The sequence below is a fragment of the Nycticebus coucang genome, chromosome 12, assembly GCF_027406575.1.
Source record: "Nycticebus coucang isolate mNycCou1 chromosome 12, mNycCou1.pri, whole genome shotgun sequence".
Lineage (NCBI taxonomy): Eukaryota > Metazoa > Chordata > Mammalia > Primates > Lorisidae > Nycticebus > Nycticebus coucang.
The window spans coordinates 17,549,839-17,568,855 of record NC_069791.1 but is presented as its reverse complement, the minus strand read 5'-3'; the positions used below and the strand labels follow the sequence as shown (position 1 = coordinate 17,568,855).

The 19,017-nt window shown below is 42.0% G+C and overlaps 1 protein-coding gene across 1 annotated transcript; it reads left to right on the top strand.

Annotated features, from left to right (window-relative positions):
• Positions 1-1,742: 1,742 nt before the first annotated feature.
• LOC128561885 (olfactory receptor 2D2) lies at positions 1,743-14,252 on the top strand. Its single transcript, XM_053556572.1, has 3 exons — positions 1,743-1,860; positions 10,943-11,696; positions 14,090-14,252. Exons 1-3 carry the CDS (start codon positions 1,743-1,745, stop codon positions 14,250-14,252), a joined length of 1,035 nt encoding a protein of 344 aa, XP_053412547.1.
• Positions 14,253-19,017: the final 4,765 nt, after the last annotated feature.

Here is a 19,017-nt window from a genome sequence, read left to right as displayed (position 1 = left end):
AGAGGTTGCTGTGAGCCGTGTGACATCATGACACTCTACCCGAGGATGGTACAGTGAGACTCTGTCTCTACAAAAAAAAAAAAAAATGGCAATCTAACACATGCATCTTTTGTGACAAACTGATGGAACTGGGAACCATTCTAAGTGAAACATCACGAGAATGGAGAAACAAATACATGTACTCAATACCAAATTGGGACTATCAATCAACACTTCAGTGTATATATGGGAGTAAATCTCAATGAAAATCAAGCTGGAGGGAGGAGCGAAGAGAGGACAGCTACTGGATATAGTGCACACTCTCTGGGTGAAGAACACACTTGTAACTGTGACTCAATTTGTACAAAAAACGAAGTATATAAACAAAACCTGTGTACCGCCTAACATTCTGACATAAAATGTATAAAGAAAATAAAAAGAAAAACGGGGAAAAAGAATTAATTTTGAATAACATAATGAACTTTTTCTTGTTTATATCATTTTCTATCATCTTATTTTTTATGATCATAAATATGATTTAAAGCATAAAACAGAAAGGAAGGAAAGAGAGAAGTGTAGAGGCAAAGAAAACTTTCCCTCTGACGGTTTGATAATCTGAGTCTCTGGAATAAATTGGGCAGTAGATAGATTAATAAGAGAAAAAAATTATTATGTGCCCACAAATTTATTTTGTGCCTACTTATGGGAGCCTCACAAAATATAAGACTCAAAGAAGTGCCAAGTGGTAGAGGCTTAAATAGCAGTTTGACCTACAGAAGGAAACAGGGGCTTGAGGGTTCCTGGAGGGTGGTATTGACAAGCTCTGGTGGGGGGAATTGCACCTCAGACAAAGGTTGTCTTTATGCAGAGAAAGTTTCTCAGGTATCAGTCCACAGAAATATAGGGGGAAAGTCTACCTAGGCATGGTATCTGAGCATAGAGACCTTTTAGTCCCTTTAGAAGAGTTAATCTTCTCTGGGTAAAATAAATTCCAGGGAGGTCTGGAAGAACTTCCCTGAGTCAGATAAAGGAAACTTCATAGAAAGCCCTTCCCTGAACATTGGGAGAGATGGGGGTGGGGTTAAGGTCAGAGAGACCTTGGTTCTGAGGTTATTTCTTTTTTTTTTTGGCCGGGGCTGGGTTTGAACTCGCCACCTCTGGCATATGGGCCCGGCGCCCTACTCCTTGAGCCACAGGCGCCACCCTGAGGTTATTTCTTTAATTCAAAATACTCAACAGGCCAAAGTGCCTTAAATGGGGTATCACTTTCTGAACTCCTACTGAAGGAAGAGGGAAAGGAAGAAAAGGAGAGAGAGGGGAAGACAATCCAAGCTTTAGAACTAGGAGAACTTGGAGCTCTAGATTTTCATCTTTAGAGACGACTGACCTCCCTCTGGAGAAGGGAGGCAGTCAGAGAACCACATTCAAGGCTGGGGAGTGGCACTGCCTATGGAGAACCAGAGGTTGATAGGATCATTGGCTGCCATCCTCGCAGTAGGATACTGGGTTTAAAAATGACAGCTGATACCAATCAGGAAAGATTCCAGTCACAGACATACCAGTTCAAGTATTATCAATGCAGATATAATTATTAATAGTCATTCTCATGAAAATGACAATCCATTCGCAGAGTTAATGTGGTGGAAAATGAATTCAACAAATAGAAAAGGAGTTATGGGAAGAAGAATTTACTGAATGCTAATTCCAGGAAGTGCTGAAAGAGGAAGAAGAACATTATTATAGCTCAAGATTTCCCACGAACTATGGACAAAATCCAAGTCGGATTTAATGACCTTATTATTTGTGATGACTCTTCTCTAGAAGTTCTTGTGGTCAAAAGCAATCTGAATCCAAATGCAAAGGAGTTTGTTCCCGGGCAAAGTACTAAAAAATTTGAGTAGACAGGGCCCTCTTTTGATGGAGGATTTGGATTGTCTTTTTTGAGACTAAAATAATTCCTTAGAGTTAACTAATACTTGTTAATGTCTAAACTTTTTTTAAATGAGTACATCTAAATTAATTTTTAATTGTCAAGCAGATTTCTCAGTTCAGACTTAAAATGGCATGTATCTCCATCAGAAAGAATCTCCTCTTTTGGAGGAAGGCTGTTAATTAATTTGAAATAATTTCTTATAGACAAGTATGTCTTTGGTTGCTGAGGTGACAAGGTAGTGATCAGATGAGAACTAAACCTGGTTTTTATGGTATGTTATCTTGTTAGAATTATTAAACTCTTGGAGACATACAGGGAGAATGCCATGTGAAGACAAAGATCGGAGTGATACATCTGGAAGTCAAGGAATGACAAAAATTGCCAACAACCCTGGAAGCCAGGAGAAGAGCATGGGACACATTCTCCCTTAGGAAGAACAAAAGCCTTGATTTCAGGCTTCTAGCTTCCAGGACTATGAGAAAATAAATGTCTTTTGTTGTAAGCCAAATATATATGTGTGTATATACATATATACATACACACACACACACATATATATATATTAAATTCTGCTCCTAAAATTACATTTGAGGTAGTAGGGGATTTGACAATTGTCTCTTCTTCTAAGGAGTCACTGCATCATATCTGTGCCTGTGTGAAATCTAACATTTGACCAATTCATAATCCAACTGAGCAAAGAGATTGTAACATTATGATTCGGGTGGTGCTTCCCTTCACTTTGTTAACAATCACAACAGTCTGCAGCGCAACTTTTCTTTTAACAAAGCTAGAGCAGTTTTGGCTTCCAACATTTTCTATTTGGGTAGGTTACATTGCCATACACTATTCAGTGTGAATAGTGTTTAAGTTGAAAATATGGTAACAAGAGGAACATTAGAAAATATAAGCAATTAACCTGGATAAAGCTGGAGAACATTCTCTTCAGTAAAGTATCACAAGAATGGGAAAGCAAGTATCCAATATACCTAACACTAATATGAAGCTAGCAGATGAACTAATACATGCCCACGCAAGAGAAAAACTCAATTTAATTCAAACTGGGGGGAGGAGGAAGAAGGCAAGGGAGAGGAGGAGGGAGGGGGTTGATGTGCTCCACCTAATGGGCACAAGGTAAGAGTATATGGCACACCTCCTGGGTGGGGAACCCAACTGCAGTAGGGACCTTACTAAACAAATGCAACATTGTAACCTAATCATTTGTATCCTTATATTAAAAAAAAAAAAAAAAAACGCCTGTAGTCCCAGCTGCTCGGGAGGCTGAGGCAAGAGAATCGCTAAGCCCAAGAGTAGAGGTTGCTGTGAGCCGTGTGACGCCACGGCACTCTACCCGAGGGCGGTACAGTGAGACTCTGTCTCTACAAAAAAAATAATAATAATAAATAAATAATAAAAAAAAATAAATTTTTTTAAAAGAAGATATGCATGGGCGACGCCTGTGGCTCAGTCGGTAAGGCGCCGGCCCCATATACCGAGGGTGGCGGGTTCAAACCCGGCCCCGGCTGAACTGCAACCAAAAAATAGCCGGGCGTTGTGGCGGGCGCCTGTAGTCCCAGCTACTCGGGAGGCTGAGGCAAGAGAATCGCTTAAGCCCAGGAGTTAGAGGTTGCTGTGAGCTGTGTGAGGCCACGGCACTCTACCGAGGGCCATAAAGTGAGACTCTGTCTCTACAAAAAAAATAAATAAATAAAAATAAAAGAAGATATGCAAACTTACAGAAATTAAACAACATGCTCCTGAATGACCAGTGGGTCAATGAAGAGACTCAGAAGGAAATTTAAAATTTTTTGAAAGAAAAAGATTTTTAAAAACAATTTTTTATTTTTATTTTAATTTTTTTTGTGTGACAGAGTCTCAAGCTGTTGCCCTGGGTAGAGTGCCGTGTGGTCATAGCTCACAACAACCTCCAACTTAGGCTCAAACAATCCTCTTGCCTCCGTTTTTCTATTTTCAGTAGAGATGGGGTCTCGCTTTTGCTCAGGCTATTCTCACACTCCTGAGCTCAAACGATGCACCCACCTCAGCCTCCCAGACTGCTAGGATTACAGGCATGAACCACTGCACCTGGCCAGATAAAATTTTTTTTAACCAATAAAAATGGAAATACAAGATATCAAAACCTATGGGATACAGCAAAAGCAGTAATTAGAGGAAAGTTTATAGCAATAAGTGCCTACATCAAAAATAATAGCAAAACTTCAAATGAACAGCAATGTATCCCAAAGAACTAGAAAAATAAGAGCAAAACAAACCCCAAATTAGTAAAAGAAAAGATGTAACAAAGGTCAGAGCAGAAATATTAATAGGCAAAATTGAAACCAAAATACAAAAGATCAAACAAATGAAAAGTTAGTGTTTTTGTTTTTGAGACACAGTCTCACTTGGTCTCCCTTGGTATAGTGCCACGGTGTCACAGCTCACAGCAACCTCAAACTCTTAGTCTTGAGCAATCCTCTTGCCTCAGCCTCCCAAGTAGCTTGGACTACAGGCACCTGCCACAACATCTGGCTACTTTTTCTATTTTTAGTAGAGATAGGGTCTTGCTCTTGCTGAAGGTGATCTCAAACTCCTGACCTCAAACAATCCACTTGCCTGGGCTCCCAGAGCACTAGGATTACAGGTGTGAGATGCGACACCGTCTGAAAAGTTAGGTTTTTGAAAAGATAATCAATTGACACACCATTAGCCAGACTAAGAATAAAAGAGAGAAGACTCAAATAAGTAAAACTAGAAATGAGAAAGGAGACATCATGAATGATACTGCAGAAATTCAAAGGATCATTACAGACTACTAATAACAACTCATAGCCAATAAATTGGAAAACCTAGAAGTGGATAAATTCCTAGAGCCATATAACCTACTATGATTGAACCAGGAAGAAATCCAAAGCCTAAATAAACCAATAACAAGTAAAGAGATAGAAACAATAGGGCGGCACCTGTGGCTCAGTGAGTAGGGCGCCGGCCCCATATGCCGAGGGTGGCGGGTTCAAACCCGGCCCCGGCCAAACTGCAACAAAAAAATAGCCGGGCGTTGTGGCGGGCGCCTGTAGTCCCAGCTGCTCGGGAGGCTGAGGCAGGAGAATCGTGTAAGCCCAAGAGTTAGAGGTTGCTGTGAGCCGTGTGACGCCACGGCACTCTACCCCAATGGCGGTACAGTGAGACTCTGTCTCTACAAAATAAAAAAAAAAAAAAGAGATAGAAACAATAAATAAAAAGTCTCCCATCAACGAAAAGCCCAGTACTCTATGGGTTTACTACTAAATTCTACCAAGCATTCAATGAAGAACTAATAAAAATCCTTCTTAAAGTATTCCAAAATATCAAGGAGAGATACTGTCAAACTCATTCTGTGAGGTCTGTATCACCCTGACACTGAAACGAGGCAAAGACACAACAAAAAAATAAAAACTGTAGTCCAATATCTGGTAAACATCAGTGCCAAAATCTTCAGTACTAGCAAACTTATAGTAGCCTTAAATAATAGATTCAAAAGATTATTCAGGCCAGGTGCAATGGCTCATACCTGTAATCCTAGGATTCTGGGAGGCCAAAGCAGGTGGATTGCTTGAGCTCAGGAGTATGAGACCAGCCTGAGCAAGAGCAAGACCCTATCTCTACTAAAAATAGAAAAACTAGCCAGGCATTGTGGCAGGAGCCTGTAGTCCCAGCTACTTGAGAGGTCGAGGCAAGAAGATCTCTTAAACCCAAGGGTTCGAGGTTGCTGTGAGCTATAGCACCATGGCACCCTACCCAGGGCAACAGAGTGGGACTCTCTCTCAAAAAAAATAAATAAATAATAAAGGATTATTCATCATGATCAAGAGGGATTCATCCCAGGGATGCAAGGATAGATCACCATAAACAAAGTAACCAATGTTATACATCATATCAACAGAAAAAAAAGGACAAAAACCATATGGTCATTTCAATCGATGCTGAGAAAGCACTTGATAAAATTCAACATCCCTTCATGATTTAAAAAAAAAAACAGGCATAAAAGAATCTTACCTCAATGCCATAAAAGCTATACATGACAGACCCATAGTGAGTATCATATAGAACTGGGAAAAACTGAAAGTCTTTTCTCTAAGATCTGGAATAAGACGAAGATGCCCACTTTAACCACTGTTACTCAACATGGTACTGGAAGTTCCAGAGCAATCAGAGAAGAGGAAGAAATAAAGGGCATCCAAACTGGAATAGCATAGAGAACCCAGGAATAAATTCACACATCTATAATGAACTTATCTTTGACAATGATGCCCAAAACATATAGTGGGGAAAAATCTCTTCAACACAGTCTCTTCAATAAATGGTGCTGAGATATATGGATATCCATATGCAAAAGAACGAAACAAGATCCTTATCTCTCACCATACACAAAAATCAAATCAAAATGGATTAAAAATTAGCCAAGTACTGTGGTGCACCCCTGTCGTCCCAGCTATTCAGGATGCTAAGACAGGAGGGTCACTTGAGCCCCAGGAGTTTGAGGTTGCAGTGAGCTTTGATGACACCACTACACTCTAGCCTGGGTAACAAAATGACAGAAATAATAGATTAAAGACTTAAATCTAAGACCTGAAACTATGAAACTACTAAAAGAAAACAGTGGAAAAATGCTTCAGGACATTGGTCTAGGCAAGGAGTTCTTAAGTATTGCCCCCAAAGCACAGGCAACCAAAGCAAAATTGGACAAATGGGATCACATCAAGCTATAAAGCTTTGGCACAGCATAGGAAACAATCAACAACGTGAAGAGAACCCATAGAAACAGAGAAAATATTTGCAAACTACCCATCTGATAAGGGATTAATAGGTAGGCTATGTAAGGAGCTCCAACAACTCAATAGGAAAAAAATAAAATAATCCAACTAAAAAATAGCAAAAAATCAGAACAAACTTTTCTTAAAAGAAATACAAATGGCCAACAGGTATATGAAAAAATGCTGAATACCATTAGCCATCAGAGAAATGCAAATCAAAACTACAATGAGATATCATTTCACCCCAGTTAAGGTGGCTCTTATTGGCTCAGCACCCATAGCACAGTGCTTACGGCGCCAGCCAGGTACACCAAAGGTGGCGGGTTCACACCCAGACCAAGCCAGCTAAACAACCGCAGCAAAAAATAGCCAGGTGTTGTGGCAGGCCCCTGTTTTCCCAGCTACTTGAGAGGCTGAGGCAAGAGAATCGCTTAAGCTCAAGAGTTTGAGGGTGCTGTGAGCTGTGACACCACAGCACTCTACTGAGGGCAACATAGTGAGACTCTGTCTCAAAAAAAAAAAAAATGGCTTCTATCAAAAAGGCAACAATAAATGCCATCAAGGATATAGAGAAAGAGGAATCCTCATACACTGTTAGTGGGAATGTAAATTAGTGTAACCACTATCGAAAACTGAATGGAGGTTCTTTAAAAAACTAAAAATAGCATTGTCCCTGAAATTCTACTGCTGGGTACATATCCAAAGGAGGGCATTTCAGTAAATCAAAAAGATATCTGCACTCCCATGTTTATCGCAGCATTATTCACAATAGCCAAGATTTGAACTCAACCGAAGTGTCCACCAACAGATGAATAGAGAAATTGTGATACATATACCCAGTGGAATATTACATAGCCCCAAAAAAAGACAGAAATTCTCCCATTTGAAACAACACAGATGAAACAGAAGAACACTATGTTAAATGATATAAGCCAACCAGGGTAGTGCCTGTGGCTCAGTGGGTAGGGCACCGGCCCATATACCAAGGGTGGTGGGTTCCAACCCAGCCCAGGCCAAACTGCAACCAAAAAATAGCCGGGCGATGTGGCAGGTGCCTGTAGTCCCAGCTGCTCAGGAGGCTGAGGCGGGATAATCGCCTAAGCCCAGGAGTTGGAGGTTGCTGTGAGCTGTGACGCCACAACACTCTACCAAGGGCAACAAAGTGAAACTCGTGTCTCGAAAAAAAAAGAAAGAAAAGAAATAAGCCAACCACAGTAAGACAAATCTTGAATGTTCTCACTCCTAGGTGGAAGCTAAATATTAAAAACAACTGATCTCAAGGAGGTAGCAGAATGAAGGTAACCAGAGGTTAGAAAGGGTAGCAAGGAGGGGGATAAGGTGGGGACGGTTAATGGATGCAAAAATTGATAAAACGAACAATATTTGATAGCACAATAAAAGTGATATAATCAACAGTAAGTTAGGGTATACATTAAAATAACTAAAAGGATAGAATTAGAATGTTCCTAATACAAAGAAATGATAAATGCCTGAGGTAATGGATACTCCAATTACCTCGATCTGACTAATTCACATTATATACCTGTATCAAAACTTCAATGCACCCCTATAAAGATATACAATTATTATGTACCCATAATAATTTTTTTTGAGACAGAGTCTCCCTATGGCACCCTCGGTACAGTGCCCTGGCGTCAAAGCTCGCAGCAATCTCAAATTCCTGGGCTTAAGTAATTCTCAGCCTCCCAAGAAGCTGGGACTACAAGCGCCCGCCACAACGCCCGGCTATGTTGTTGTTGTTGTTGTTGTTGTTGTTGTTGTTGTTGTTGCAGTTGTCGTTCAGCAGGCCCAGGCTGAGTTCAAACCTGCCAGCCTCAGTGTATGTGGCCGGTACCCTATGCACTGAGCTATGGGTGCTGCCCATACCCATAATAATTTTTAAAAAATTTTAAATGTTCTAAGAAAATACTGTGCCAGGCACAGTGGCTCGTGTTTGTAATCCTACTACTCTGGGAGGCCAAGGCTTAAGGATTGCTTGAGGATTGTTAGAAAACAGTCTGAGCAAGAGTGAAACTCCATCTCTACAGCAGGTAGAAAAATTATCTGGGCATGCTGCCACAAGCGTCTGTTCCTTCGCACTTCTCAAGGACTTTGCTTCTGTAAATAGCCTCTCTCGTTCCTGCATCATCAGTTTCTCCACTCTCAACTGGATCGTTCCCGTTAGCATACAAAATGCTGTAGTACTTCTCATCTTAAAAAGGAAAAAAGAAAAACTTCCTTTGAACAGCACATATGTGCTGTAGCTATTTCTTTTGAATGTCTGATCCATTTTCCCTTGACCCCTTCCTCCCCGTGTTGCCTGCTTTTCTGCTGTTCTCTGCAACAAAACTCCTCAACAACTTCTTGGGGTCTTCACTTCCATATCTCCCATTCCCTTCTCCACACATCTGAACTTGGCTTCTGTCTTCATGGTGCCACTGAAACTGCTGTTAGCACTGTCCACAATGACCTAGGTGATGCCCAGGGCCGTGGTCCTTTCTCTTCTGACCACTTCCGCAGGCTCATTGCTCTCTCACCCGCTTCCCTCATTGCTGGCCTTCAGTCTGCCTATTCTCTCCTCCTCCTCTGTGAATGTCTAAACCCCAAGGGGGAAAAAAAAAAAGCTACTCAGGAGGCTGAGGCAGGAGGTTCACTTGAGCCCAGGAGTTTGAGGTTGCTGTGAGCTATGATGCCACTGCTCTCTAGCCAGGGTGACAGAACAAGACCTTGTCTCAGAATAATATATTGTAAAAAAAAAAAATTACATTATTTCCAAATTTTTTTTTAAATAATAGTAGAGCTGAAAAAAAAAAACAAAAGAAATTACTGGTCACCCAAGGGCCCCCTTAATGACTCAACTCACTGAAACAAGAGATACAGGAGAGAGTGGCTGACCCCAGAGAACCCATTCAGGATCAGAGTAGGCCTCCTGCGTAAGGGTCTCTCTGGAGACCTCCCTCACTCTCCAAAGTCTGGCACTGAAATCAAGTCCCTCTTGCCATTGTTGTTTGGGAAGCAGAGTTGAGTCTTCCCCTTGGCAGAAAGACTATGGGGATATTTCCTGGTGCAGAAGTTCCACCTCTGTATCCTGAGGGAAGGACAAAGTCAAGGGAAGCCCACACAGCCCTAATCCTATCTGTGACTCTGGAAAAGATAGCATACAGGTATTCTCCACCGAGCACATCTGCTGTTAGCCAAGAGAGCTCAGGTGAATACAAATCTCCTTCTCATTCAAATATATCTTCTGAAAGTATCCACTCTGGGAACCCAGAGGGTACAAGTCGCATAGAGATGGGATCCTCATTTAAAACCTTCCTGAGTTAGCCATCAAGGGGGGGAAGGGGAGCCACTTTGCCCTCCTCTGATCTAGACTAAACCCTGTAACTGTCCATTTTACCAAGTTCTTTTTTCACCTTCTTAATTTTGGCCTTTAATGTCCCCATGATGCACAGATGTTCCAAGTTTGACTTAACTTTATTCACACCCCCTGGTGGCTATTCAGAGAATATCCCAGTCTTTGTAGACTCATACGGAGCCCTGAAACTGCAGCAAAAACAGTGGACTGCATAGATTCACAGAAACGGGAATGGGAGGGCCTTGGAATGCCTGACATACACAACCCTCACCTGCCCTTGAGGACGTCCCCTGCCTGGCTTCCATAAAACCAGCAGACTGTCATGTACCACTTCTGCTTGGGAGAGGAAAAGGAGCTTCTACTGAGTACCAGAGACACCCAAGGAAGATTATTTCCCCATCTTTACAATTTCTAAGCTGAAATGGACTTTAGAGAACATCTAGTTTTCCCAGGTTGGTTTTGTTTAGTTTTGGTTTCGGTTTTTGAGAAACTTAAGTGACTTTCAAGCTTCCAGCAGCAGAGATAGGATTTGCACCATCATCAGGTGTACCTCCTGCCAATCACTGAGGTACATCATAATCCGTCAGGCAGATGGTTCCTCACTCAGTTCCTTTCCGAGCTGGAGAACAGCTCTTTTTTCTCAGTGCTCTGGAATCCCCATCTCCCTTTCTTTCCTTCTCCAATCTGAATCATCCCTGTTCTCTTCTCTTTCCTTTCTAGTTCTGGTTCTCTGAACTCTTTCTCCCCACCTTCTCCACCATGGCGAAGAGGCTACTGCCCTGAGCCGGGAAGGGCTGCCCTGAAGCTTTGCTCGCAGCGCCCCAGACTGGCTCTGAGATGGTTCTGAGACCCCTCTGAGCATTCCCCTCAGTTCTTGTCCCACTGAAGAGGGACTTGACTGCTCCACGCAAGTCAGCAACGTCAGCACAGTCACTGTGTTTGTCCTCCTCCGTCTATCGAGCAGGCCCCAGACCCAGGCTCTGCTGTTCATGCTCCCCTTGGAGATTTACCTCTTGACCCTCGTGGGGAACCTGCTGATGCTGCTGGTGATTAGCGCCAATCCCCATCTGCACACCCCCATGTACTTCTTCCTGGGACACCTCTCCTTCCTGGATGTTTTCTATTCCTCAGTCATTGTGCCCAAACTGCTGGAGAACCTTTTCTCTAAGTGGAAGATGGTATCCTTCCTTGAGGGTTTCGCCCAGATCTCACTTTCCGGGTCCACGGAAGCCTGCCTCCTCTCTGTCATGGCCTATGACCGTTTTCAGGCTGTGTGCCACCCCCTGTTATATGTGGTGGCCATGAACAGGAAGGTATGTGCTGGCCTGGTGGGGGCCTCCTGGATCGTAGGAATAGCGGCTGGTCTAATTAACACCCTCCTCCTGGCTCAGCAGCACTTCTGCGGCCCCAACCTCGTCCGCAGTTTTGCCTGCGAGCTTCCTCCAGTGCTCTTGCTGGCCTCCATGCTGACCACCATGGTGGTCCTGGGCCTCAGCACCGTCGTCCTGTCACTGGGGTCCTACAGTCACATCATCATGGCAGCCTTGAGGGTCAATTCCACCGCAGGTCGGAGCAAGATCTTCTCCACCTGCTCTTCGCATTTCCTGGGACTTGTCATCTTCTATGGTTCACGATTCTCCAGGTAAGTCTTGCTATATGTCCTGATGGAAGTGTTGGGGGTTCCTCAGCCTGCCATGGCATTGGTCTGTAGAACAGAGCACTGCCAAGTAGCAGGAAATCCAAAAGGCCTGGCCTCTAGCACCAGCTCTGCTGGGGACGTGCTGTGTGAATTGTAAAGAATCCATTTTCTTTCTGAGGCCTCAATTGTCTGCTCTGAAAAATGAGCTTAGACAAAGATTTTCCTGCTTTATTAACCTATGATTTGGGAATTCTAAAAAAAAAAAATCAGAAAACTTTTGGTAGGCTTTTATTTAGGCTAGCCACAAAAATAAAACCTACCCTTGAAATAGATCTCATCTTTCTTTCCTACTGGAAGATGATGTTCTCCAAGTTTGTTTATGTTACAATTATTTATTAGGCACCTGCTATATACACCAGCTGCTTTTTGTGGTCAAGCTCAATTTTATTTATTTATGTATTGAGACAGAGTCTCACTTTTTCGTGGTGGGTAGATGGCCGTGGCATCATAGCTCACAGCAACCTCAAACTCTTGGGCTCAAACGATTCTCTTGCCTCAGCCTCCCAAGTAGCTGGGACTACAGGCACCTACCACAATGACCAGCTAGCTTTTCTATTTTTAGTAGAGACAGGGTCTCACTCAGGCTTAGGCTGGTCTCAAACTCCTGAGCTCAAAGGATCCACCCACCTTGACCTCCCAGAATGCTAAGATTACAGGCATGAGCTACCACGCCCAGCCCCAAGGTCAATTTTAATATGTATCACACCACAACAGAGATGTTATTAACCCAGTTTCAGGTAAAGAACCTGAGTTTGGGGAGTAACCAGATAATACCTTGACAGTCTCAGAATAAGCTGGTAATAGAGCCATAAGTTGAACAAAGATTAGTGTTCTTTCCTACCATGCTTCTCTCAAACATGAACACCTCTAGCTGATGAGCGTTCCCTCACTAGGAGACAGAATAATTCATGTTTGTGCTCTCTACTAGAGAACTGAAGGTAAATCTGCACAATTTGCTAGATGCTTTCCTCACCTGCTTGTGACTCAGAGAGAAGTCATGGAGCGGAAATGGATGGTGAGGAACAGTCCAGGTGAGCTCACCTGAGCTATGGACAAATCTTTTCATCTCCTTCTATCTCAGTTTCCTAATAGCACCAGAAGAGGCAAAAACACCTATATCGTAGAATTATTAGAAGGGATAAGTTCAATGATGAAAAACAGTCTGGGTGCAGTGATTCACACCTGTAATCCCAGCACCTTGGGAGACCAAGGTCGGAGGATCGCTTGACCCCAGGAGTTTGAGACCAGCCTCATAATGAGACCCCATCTCTACAAAAAAAAATAAGAAAAATTAGAGCCAGGCATGGTGGCAGGTGCCTATAGTGCCAGTTAATCAGGAAGCTGAGGCAGGAAGATCACTTGAGCCCAGGAGTCCAAGGTTACACTGAGCTATGATTGTGCCCCTGCACTCTAACCTGGGTGACAGGGGGAGACACTGCCTTTAGAAAAAAACAATGCTATCTTTTATAACAAAATGCACCAGAGCCCACAAAAAAAAAAATCCTTGGAATAGTCTATACTTATTCCATTGATGATGGTGCCATTGCAAAAATAATAACAATAATGCTTTTTTGAAAAATACTACAGTGTGTAACTGGCTTATTGTACCCTCAATGAATCCCCAACAATAAAAAAAAGAAAAAAGAAAAAAGAAAAATACTACAGTGCTACTTAGCAAAATGTACCCAAATTTTTTATTTTGTTTTAGAATTATCTTGTGCTTAACGTGTTTTCATCTCCCATTTTGCCAGTTTTGGCTTATTTTCCAAACCAAAGAAAAATGCAATTAAAAGGACAAATGTTTATTCCAGTAGGCATTATAAAGATAACATGCTATGATTCTGAGGGTAATTCCAAGAGCCATAAATGTTGGGAACAATACAGCGTTTGGACTAAGCATCCATAAGAACAGTTATCACAAGCTGAGAACATAGTGTGTTGGTATTGCTGCATATACAGGGGAAAAACAGAAAACTCTCTCATATTATCATCACAACTATTAAGAAGCAATGCTTCGAAGAGTGTGAAGTTCTGTGGAAATGCATGAAATTATCTTTCTTAGTTCTAACCTGCAGCCCTTGACTTGCTTCAGAACTTTCTTTTTCTCATGGTAGCTCCTATAACTTTCTGTGTAAGGTCACTCATGTTTGGAGGCATTTGAAGGCAAAAATGACTGACTTTTCATATATCAAATAGTCATTTCTAGAGGCTGCCACCAGAGATGGTCAACTCAGCTCTGAAGACCCCCTTTGCAGACATGGGATGGACCATGGCCGCCAACAGTATTGTCATCAATGTGATGGTCTCAGTTTACCTCTTTGTGCAATTCCTTCAAGGTACATGACTCCAGCATCTGGCTCAGCCCTGGAGCACGTGCTGTCTGTGCAGTACAGCGTGGTGACCCCAATGCTAAACCCCCTCATCTACAGTCTGAAGAACCAGGAGGTGAAGGCCGCTCTGAAGAGGATGCTGACCAGGAAGTTCAGGCTGACCTTCTAACCCAGGCTCTCCCACCTCGCCAGAAGAAAAAGATATGGGGTAAAGAAGAGGCAGGAACAGCTACCAGCACTCAGCTATCTCTGCGTTCACCCAAATGCAGAGCATCTATTCCAAAACACGGTGCCCTGTTTCCTTCCAAGAAACACGGAGAAACCACCACAGAACAGGTGGTTCTCCTCAAGAAAATCTCCAGGTCTGGCACCCCACAAGAAAATCTCCAGGTCTTCACTGGCCATTTCTAACAGAGTTTTCTGTTTTTCCCCTGTTACTCTTTACTCTCATTTCTTGACCTTTTTACCCCTCCTCTTCCTGCTTCTCCTTCTCCCTTTTACTTTTGTCTGTGCATGAAAGACGGCTGGTAAATATCTCACCGCATTCTGAGCGAGTCCCAGCTTGGCACTGTGAGACCCAACTCCCACTTTGCTCCCATCCTGAAAGACCCCTGGAAAGAGCTACATCTCCATAATAACTTGGAAGAAATAAATAAAATAAATGTGTCTCCTGTCTTCATTTTTAACAAGTAGCACCTAAAATAGACCCTAGCAAATGGCAAATCCTCAGTAACCATTTGTTGGCAAATTAAAAAATAGGTGAAAGAGTGAACATGGATCCATCTGAGGATGGACAATAGTAAGAAATGGGAAGTATAAAAGTCTCAAGAGCAAAACCTCTGTCTAATAGCTTCTCTGTCTCAGGTGTATAGTAAATCCTGTCATCTTACAGATAAACTTGAAAAAATGAGAGAGTCTTGGCATCCATAACACAGTGGTTATGGCGCCAGCCACATACACCAAAAGTGGTAGGTTCAAACCCGGCCCAGGCCAGCTAAAACAACCACAACAACAACAACAACAAAAAAAAATAGCCGGGCATTGTGGCAGGCACCTTTAGTCCCAGCTACTTGGGAGGCTGAGGCAAGAGAATCGCCTAAGCCCGAGAGCTGGAGGTTGCTGTGAGCTGTGATGCTACGGTACTCTACTGAGGGTGACAAAGTGAGACTCTGTCTCAAAAAAAAAAAAAAATGAGAGAGAAAGTGGGGTGGGATAAAAAAATATGAAAAGTAATGTTGAATTTTTTTGCATAAACTGATTTTTCTTGTTTACATATACATGTGTTTATTAGGTTTCCATTTTTTTGCCTTCACAAAATTAAAAAGGCTTAAAATTTAATAACAATAACAATGTTTACCATAAGGACTAGAAACAAAAACCTCATAAAGAATGAACAAACATTCAGAAAAGGAATCAGATGATTTCTACATGGAAATATTAAGCAATAATAATAATAATGCAAAGAAAGTAACATTCACATTATCAAATAAGAGTGTGTCTATTATAGAATGCTTTGACTCTGAGATTCAGTATGGAGTCATCAGTTAACTTCTTCTTATTATTTTTTTAAGTACCAAAAAATAGAAAACTAATATTTATAAATAAAAGTAAAAGATAATTTCAAAAACAGATCATGCCAAATCTTATAGACAATAGAAAAAGAAGAAATACTTCAAAATCATTCTACCTGATCTGGGTACACCTGATATTAAAATTAGAGAAAATATATTATTATAAAGGGGAAATTACAAACATATGTCTCTTATAAATGAGGATGCAATATCCTAAACAACATATTAACAAGTTGAATTAAAAATTAATGTTTAAGGTGGCACTTGTGGCTCAGTGGGTAGGGTGCCAGCCCCATATACTGAGGGTGGCGGGTTCTAACCCGGCCCCTGGCCAAACTGCAACAGAAAAATAGCAGGGCGTTGTGGTGGGCACCTGTAGTCCCAGCTATACTTGGGAGGCTGAGGCAAGAGAATCCCCTAAGCCCAGGAGTTGGAGGTTGCTGTGAGCAGTGTGATGCCACAGCACTCTACAGAGGGCAATTAAGTGAGACTCTGTCTCTACAAAAAAATAAAAGAAAGAAAGAAAAGAAAAAAAATAATGTTTAAGTAATGTACTTTGGTCAAAATTAAGGAATTTTTAATTTTATCTAAAATGGAATCAAAGGAATGTTGAATTTTATCTAATAAAATCTGCCTTCATAACAAGATAGGTGTCAGAGCAAAGTAGCAGAGAAGAGAAATCATGATAGGAGGAAAGAAAGAGACTCCATATTGTTGGGCACCATCCCGAGTCCTTCTCACACAAAGCTCAATAAATGGTCTACACTCTGACACCTTTGAAGGTGACCATAGTGATATTCAGTCATGAGGTATGTAGCTCTTTTTCTAGGATGAGTATTTAACTGTCCAACCTCGTATGCTTTTTTAAAACGACTGCTTCTGTGCCAGCTCCCTGGCTTCTATCTATTCTTAATCTCCTGACCCTCAGGCTTAGATCTTCTCTACAAATAAATCCCTTATTGTCAGACTCCTTCAGCAAAGGCTCTTAAAGATCATGGCTTCGTAGATGGGTATATACGTACTCAACAGGTGAACTTTCCCTATCTCTGTAGGACAAGGGCCAGAGGCATGGGCTGTGCAATGCAACCCTAACTTTAGTTGTGTTTCTGCTCAGGCCATTTGATGGAACTGGTCCCTCATATTTTCTATAGCATGTGGCTTTCAGGAGATGTAGCTGAGGCGAGTTGATAGGTAAGAAGTAGATGTGTGAGTTCAGCAGGAAGAATGGCCATTTGACTCCTCTGCCCCCTCTCACACACTCATACACGGGGTTTACTTCTGAAACCTTGAAGATTTAGAGGAAGGTTTTTTATCTCATAATTAGGATGGGAATAATATGCAACGTCCCCAGGAGATGCATCACATTGTGTTCAAATCCACACTAAATTGATGTGACTAATACCACAGTATTTCCTGGAAGTTTGTTCCCATTGGATGTGGGAAAGAGGGATGGCCTCACCACCCCTTGTCTGCCCCTACGAGTTCCCTAAGCCTTAAGTTTGGAGGCTTCGTTTGGAAGCTGATGGTGTCTGAGACAAAGGAAGCATGTGTGTCTAAACTCTCAGAGGGTACTGGGGTGAAAGGAGTGGAATTGGCAGTATTGGACATCTTAGGCAAGGAAGACAGAAAGAGGCAGAAATTTCATTCCCCATTCATTCAGAAATGTGATAAATTAAATTGTGGTTTTGGAAAGCTGGATTATCAAAGTAGGAAACAATCTCAAAAAACCATCAAGACCAAAACCTTCTTCTTCTTTTTTTTTTTTTACATATACATGTGTTTATTTGACCCTTTTTTTTTTTTTTTTTTTTTTGAGACAGAGTCTCACTCTATTGCCCTGGGTAGAGTGCCATGGCATCATCATAGCTCACTCCTGAACTCCTTGAACTCCTGGGCTTAAGCAATCCTCTTGCCTCCATTTTTCTATTTTTAGTAGAGACAGGGTCTCACTCTTGTTCAGCCCAGTCTTGAACTCCTGAGCTCAAGCAATCCTCCTGCCTTGGCCTCCCAGAGTGCTAGGATTACAGGCATAAGCCACCGCGGCCAGCCCCCAAACCCACGTTTTAAGATGAGGAAATCGAGGCACAGAGAAGGGAGATGACTTGCCCAGGTTCAGACCATCCATGAGTAGCAGAAATAGACTTTAGGACCCAAATCTCCTGATTCTTTTTCTTTCACAAATCCCATAATTATTGGAATAAATAATATTCTGCAAACATCCTCCTCGAAAATAAGCAAAGAGAAAGAAGAAATAATAGAGTGGAGGGTTCAAACAAAAGGATTCTAGGTCCTCAGACTCTTAATAATCCCTGAGCTGACTGTAAGGGTTTCTGTTCTATCTCCAGTTTCCAGAGAAAAAGAGAGAGTTCCTTGCACAGCTCTTCACGAAGGATAGAGAAATTCCTCAAAGCCTTCAAGTCACCCGTTTCAGATTCCTGGGGCCCCATCCATGCTGTTCTTTTCCCACTCCACATCTCTACCTGTCAAAACCCCACTCATAATTCAAAATCAGCTTAAATGCTCCCTTTCTTGATCATTTTTCTAACATTCTCTCCAAGTATAAATTATCTTTCCTTTTGTGAATGCCAAGGGCACCTTTCTAACCACTTCTATGATGCTTTAACACTATTCCTTATATTATAGCTATTTATTAATGTTTATATTATCTCTCCTATTAGTCTTTGAGGGAAAAGACCCCTTTAGCCAACCTTGGATCCCTCTATAGTTCTTTGAATGTACTAGGTGATCAATTAAAGTTTGTTGAATTGTTATCAAAAGTAACCCACATCTTTCTGATGCAAGTTCAGCCTACTTCAGAGATAGAAGGTGGCCACCCATTCACCCTGTTGCCTCCCCTTGCCTCCAGGAAGAAAATAGAACCAGTGACTTCAAATAAGCCCTTTATTCAGGACAGCAGTGGAATCTGTTGCTGTGGTGAACGTGCCAACAGGGGCACTAATTGAAGTTCTAAAATCCAGTGGCCAGCTATGCATCCCTGGAGAATAGTTCTCAAGAGTCCAGTGGTGTCATCAGAATATGTAGTCTGTATTTTTTCACGCAGCAAACCCATGTCGTGGACTTTACCCATAGGGAATTATTATACAAGTACACAAAGCTATTAGTATATGTAAAAGTATGTTCATCAAAGTGTTTGCAATGTGAAAAATTTGGAAGCAACCTAATATAGTCAAATAAAATGTGGTACAAATATGAAAAAAGAAAGAAAGAGTCCAGTGGTGTCACTACAGGGCCCAGGGTTCAGAGACAGCCTCCAGAGGGTAGAAAGAAGCAAACTGAGGTAGCATTTGGGAAGAGGAGTTCCAGGAGTATAGAGAGGGCAGGCATGGCCAGGATAGCAGATGC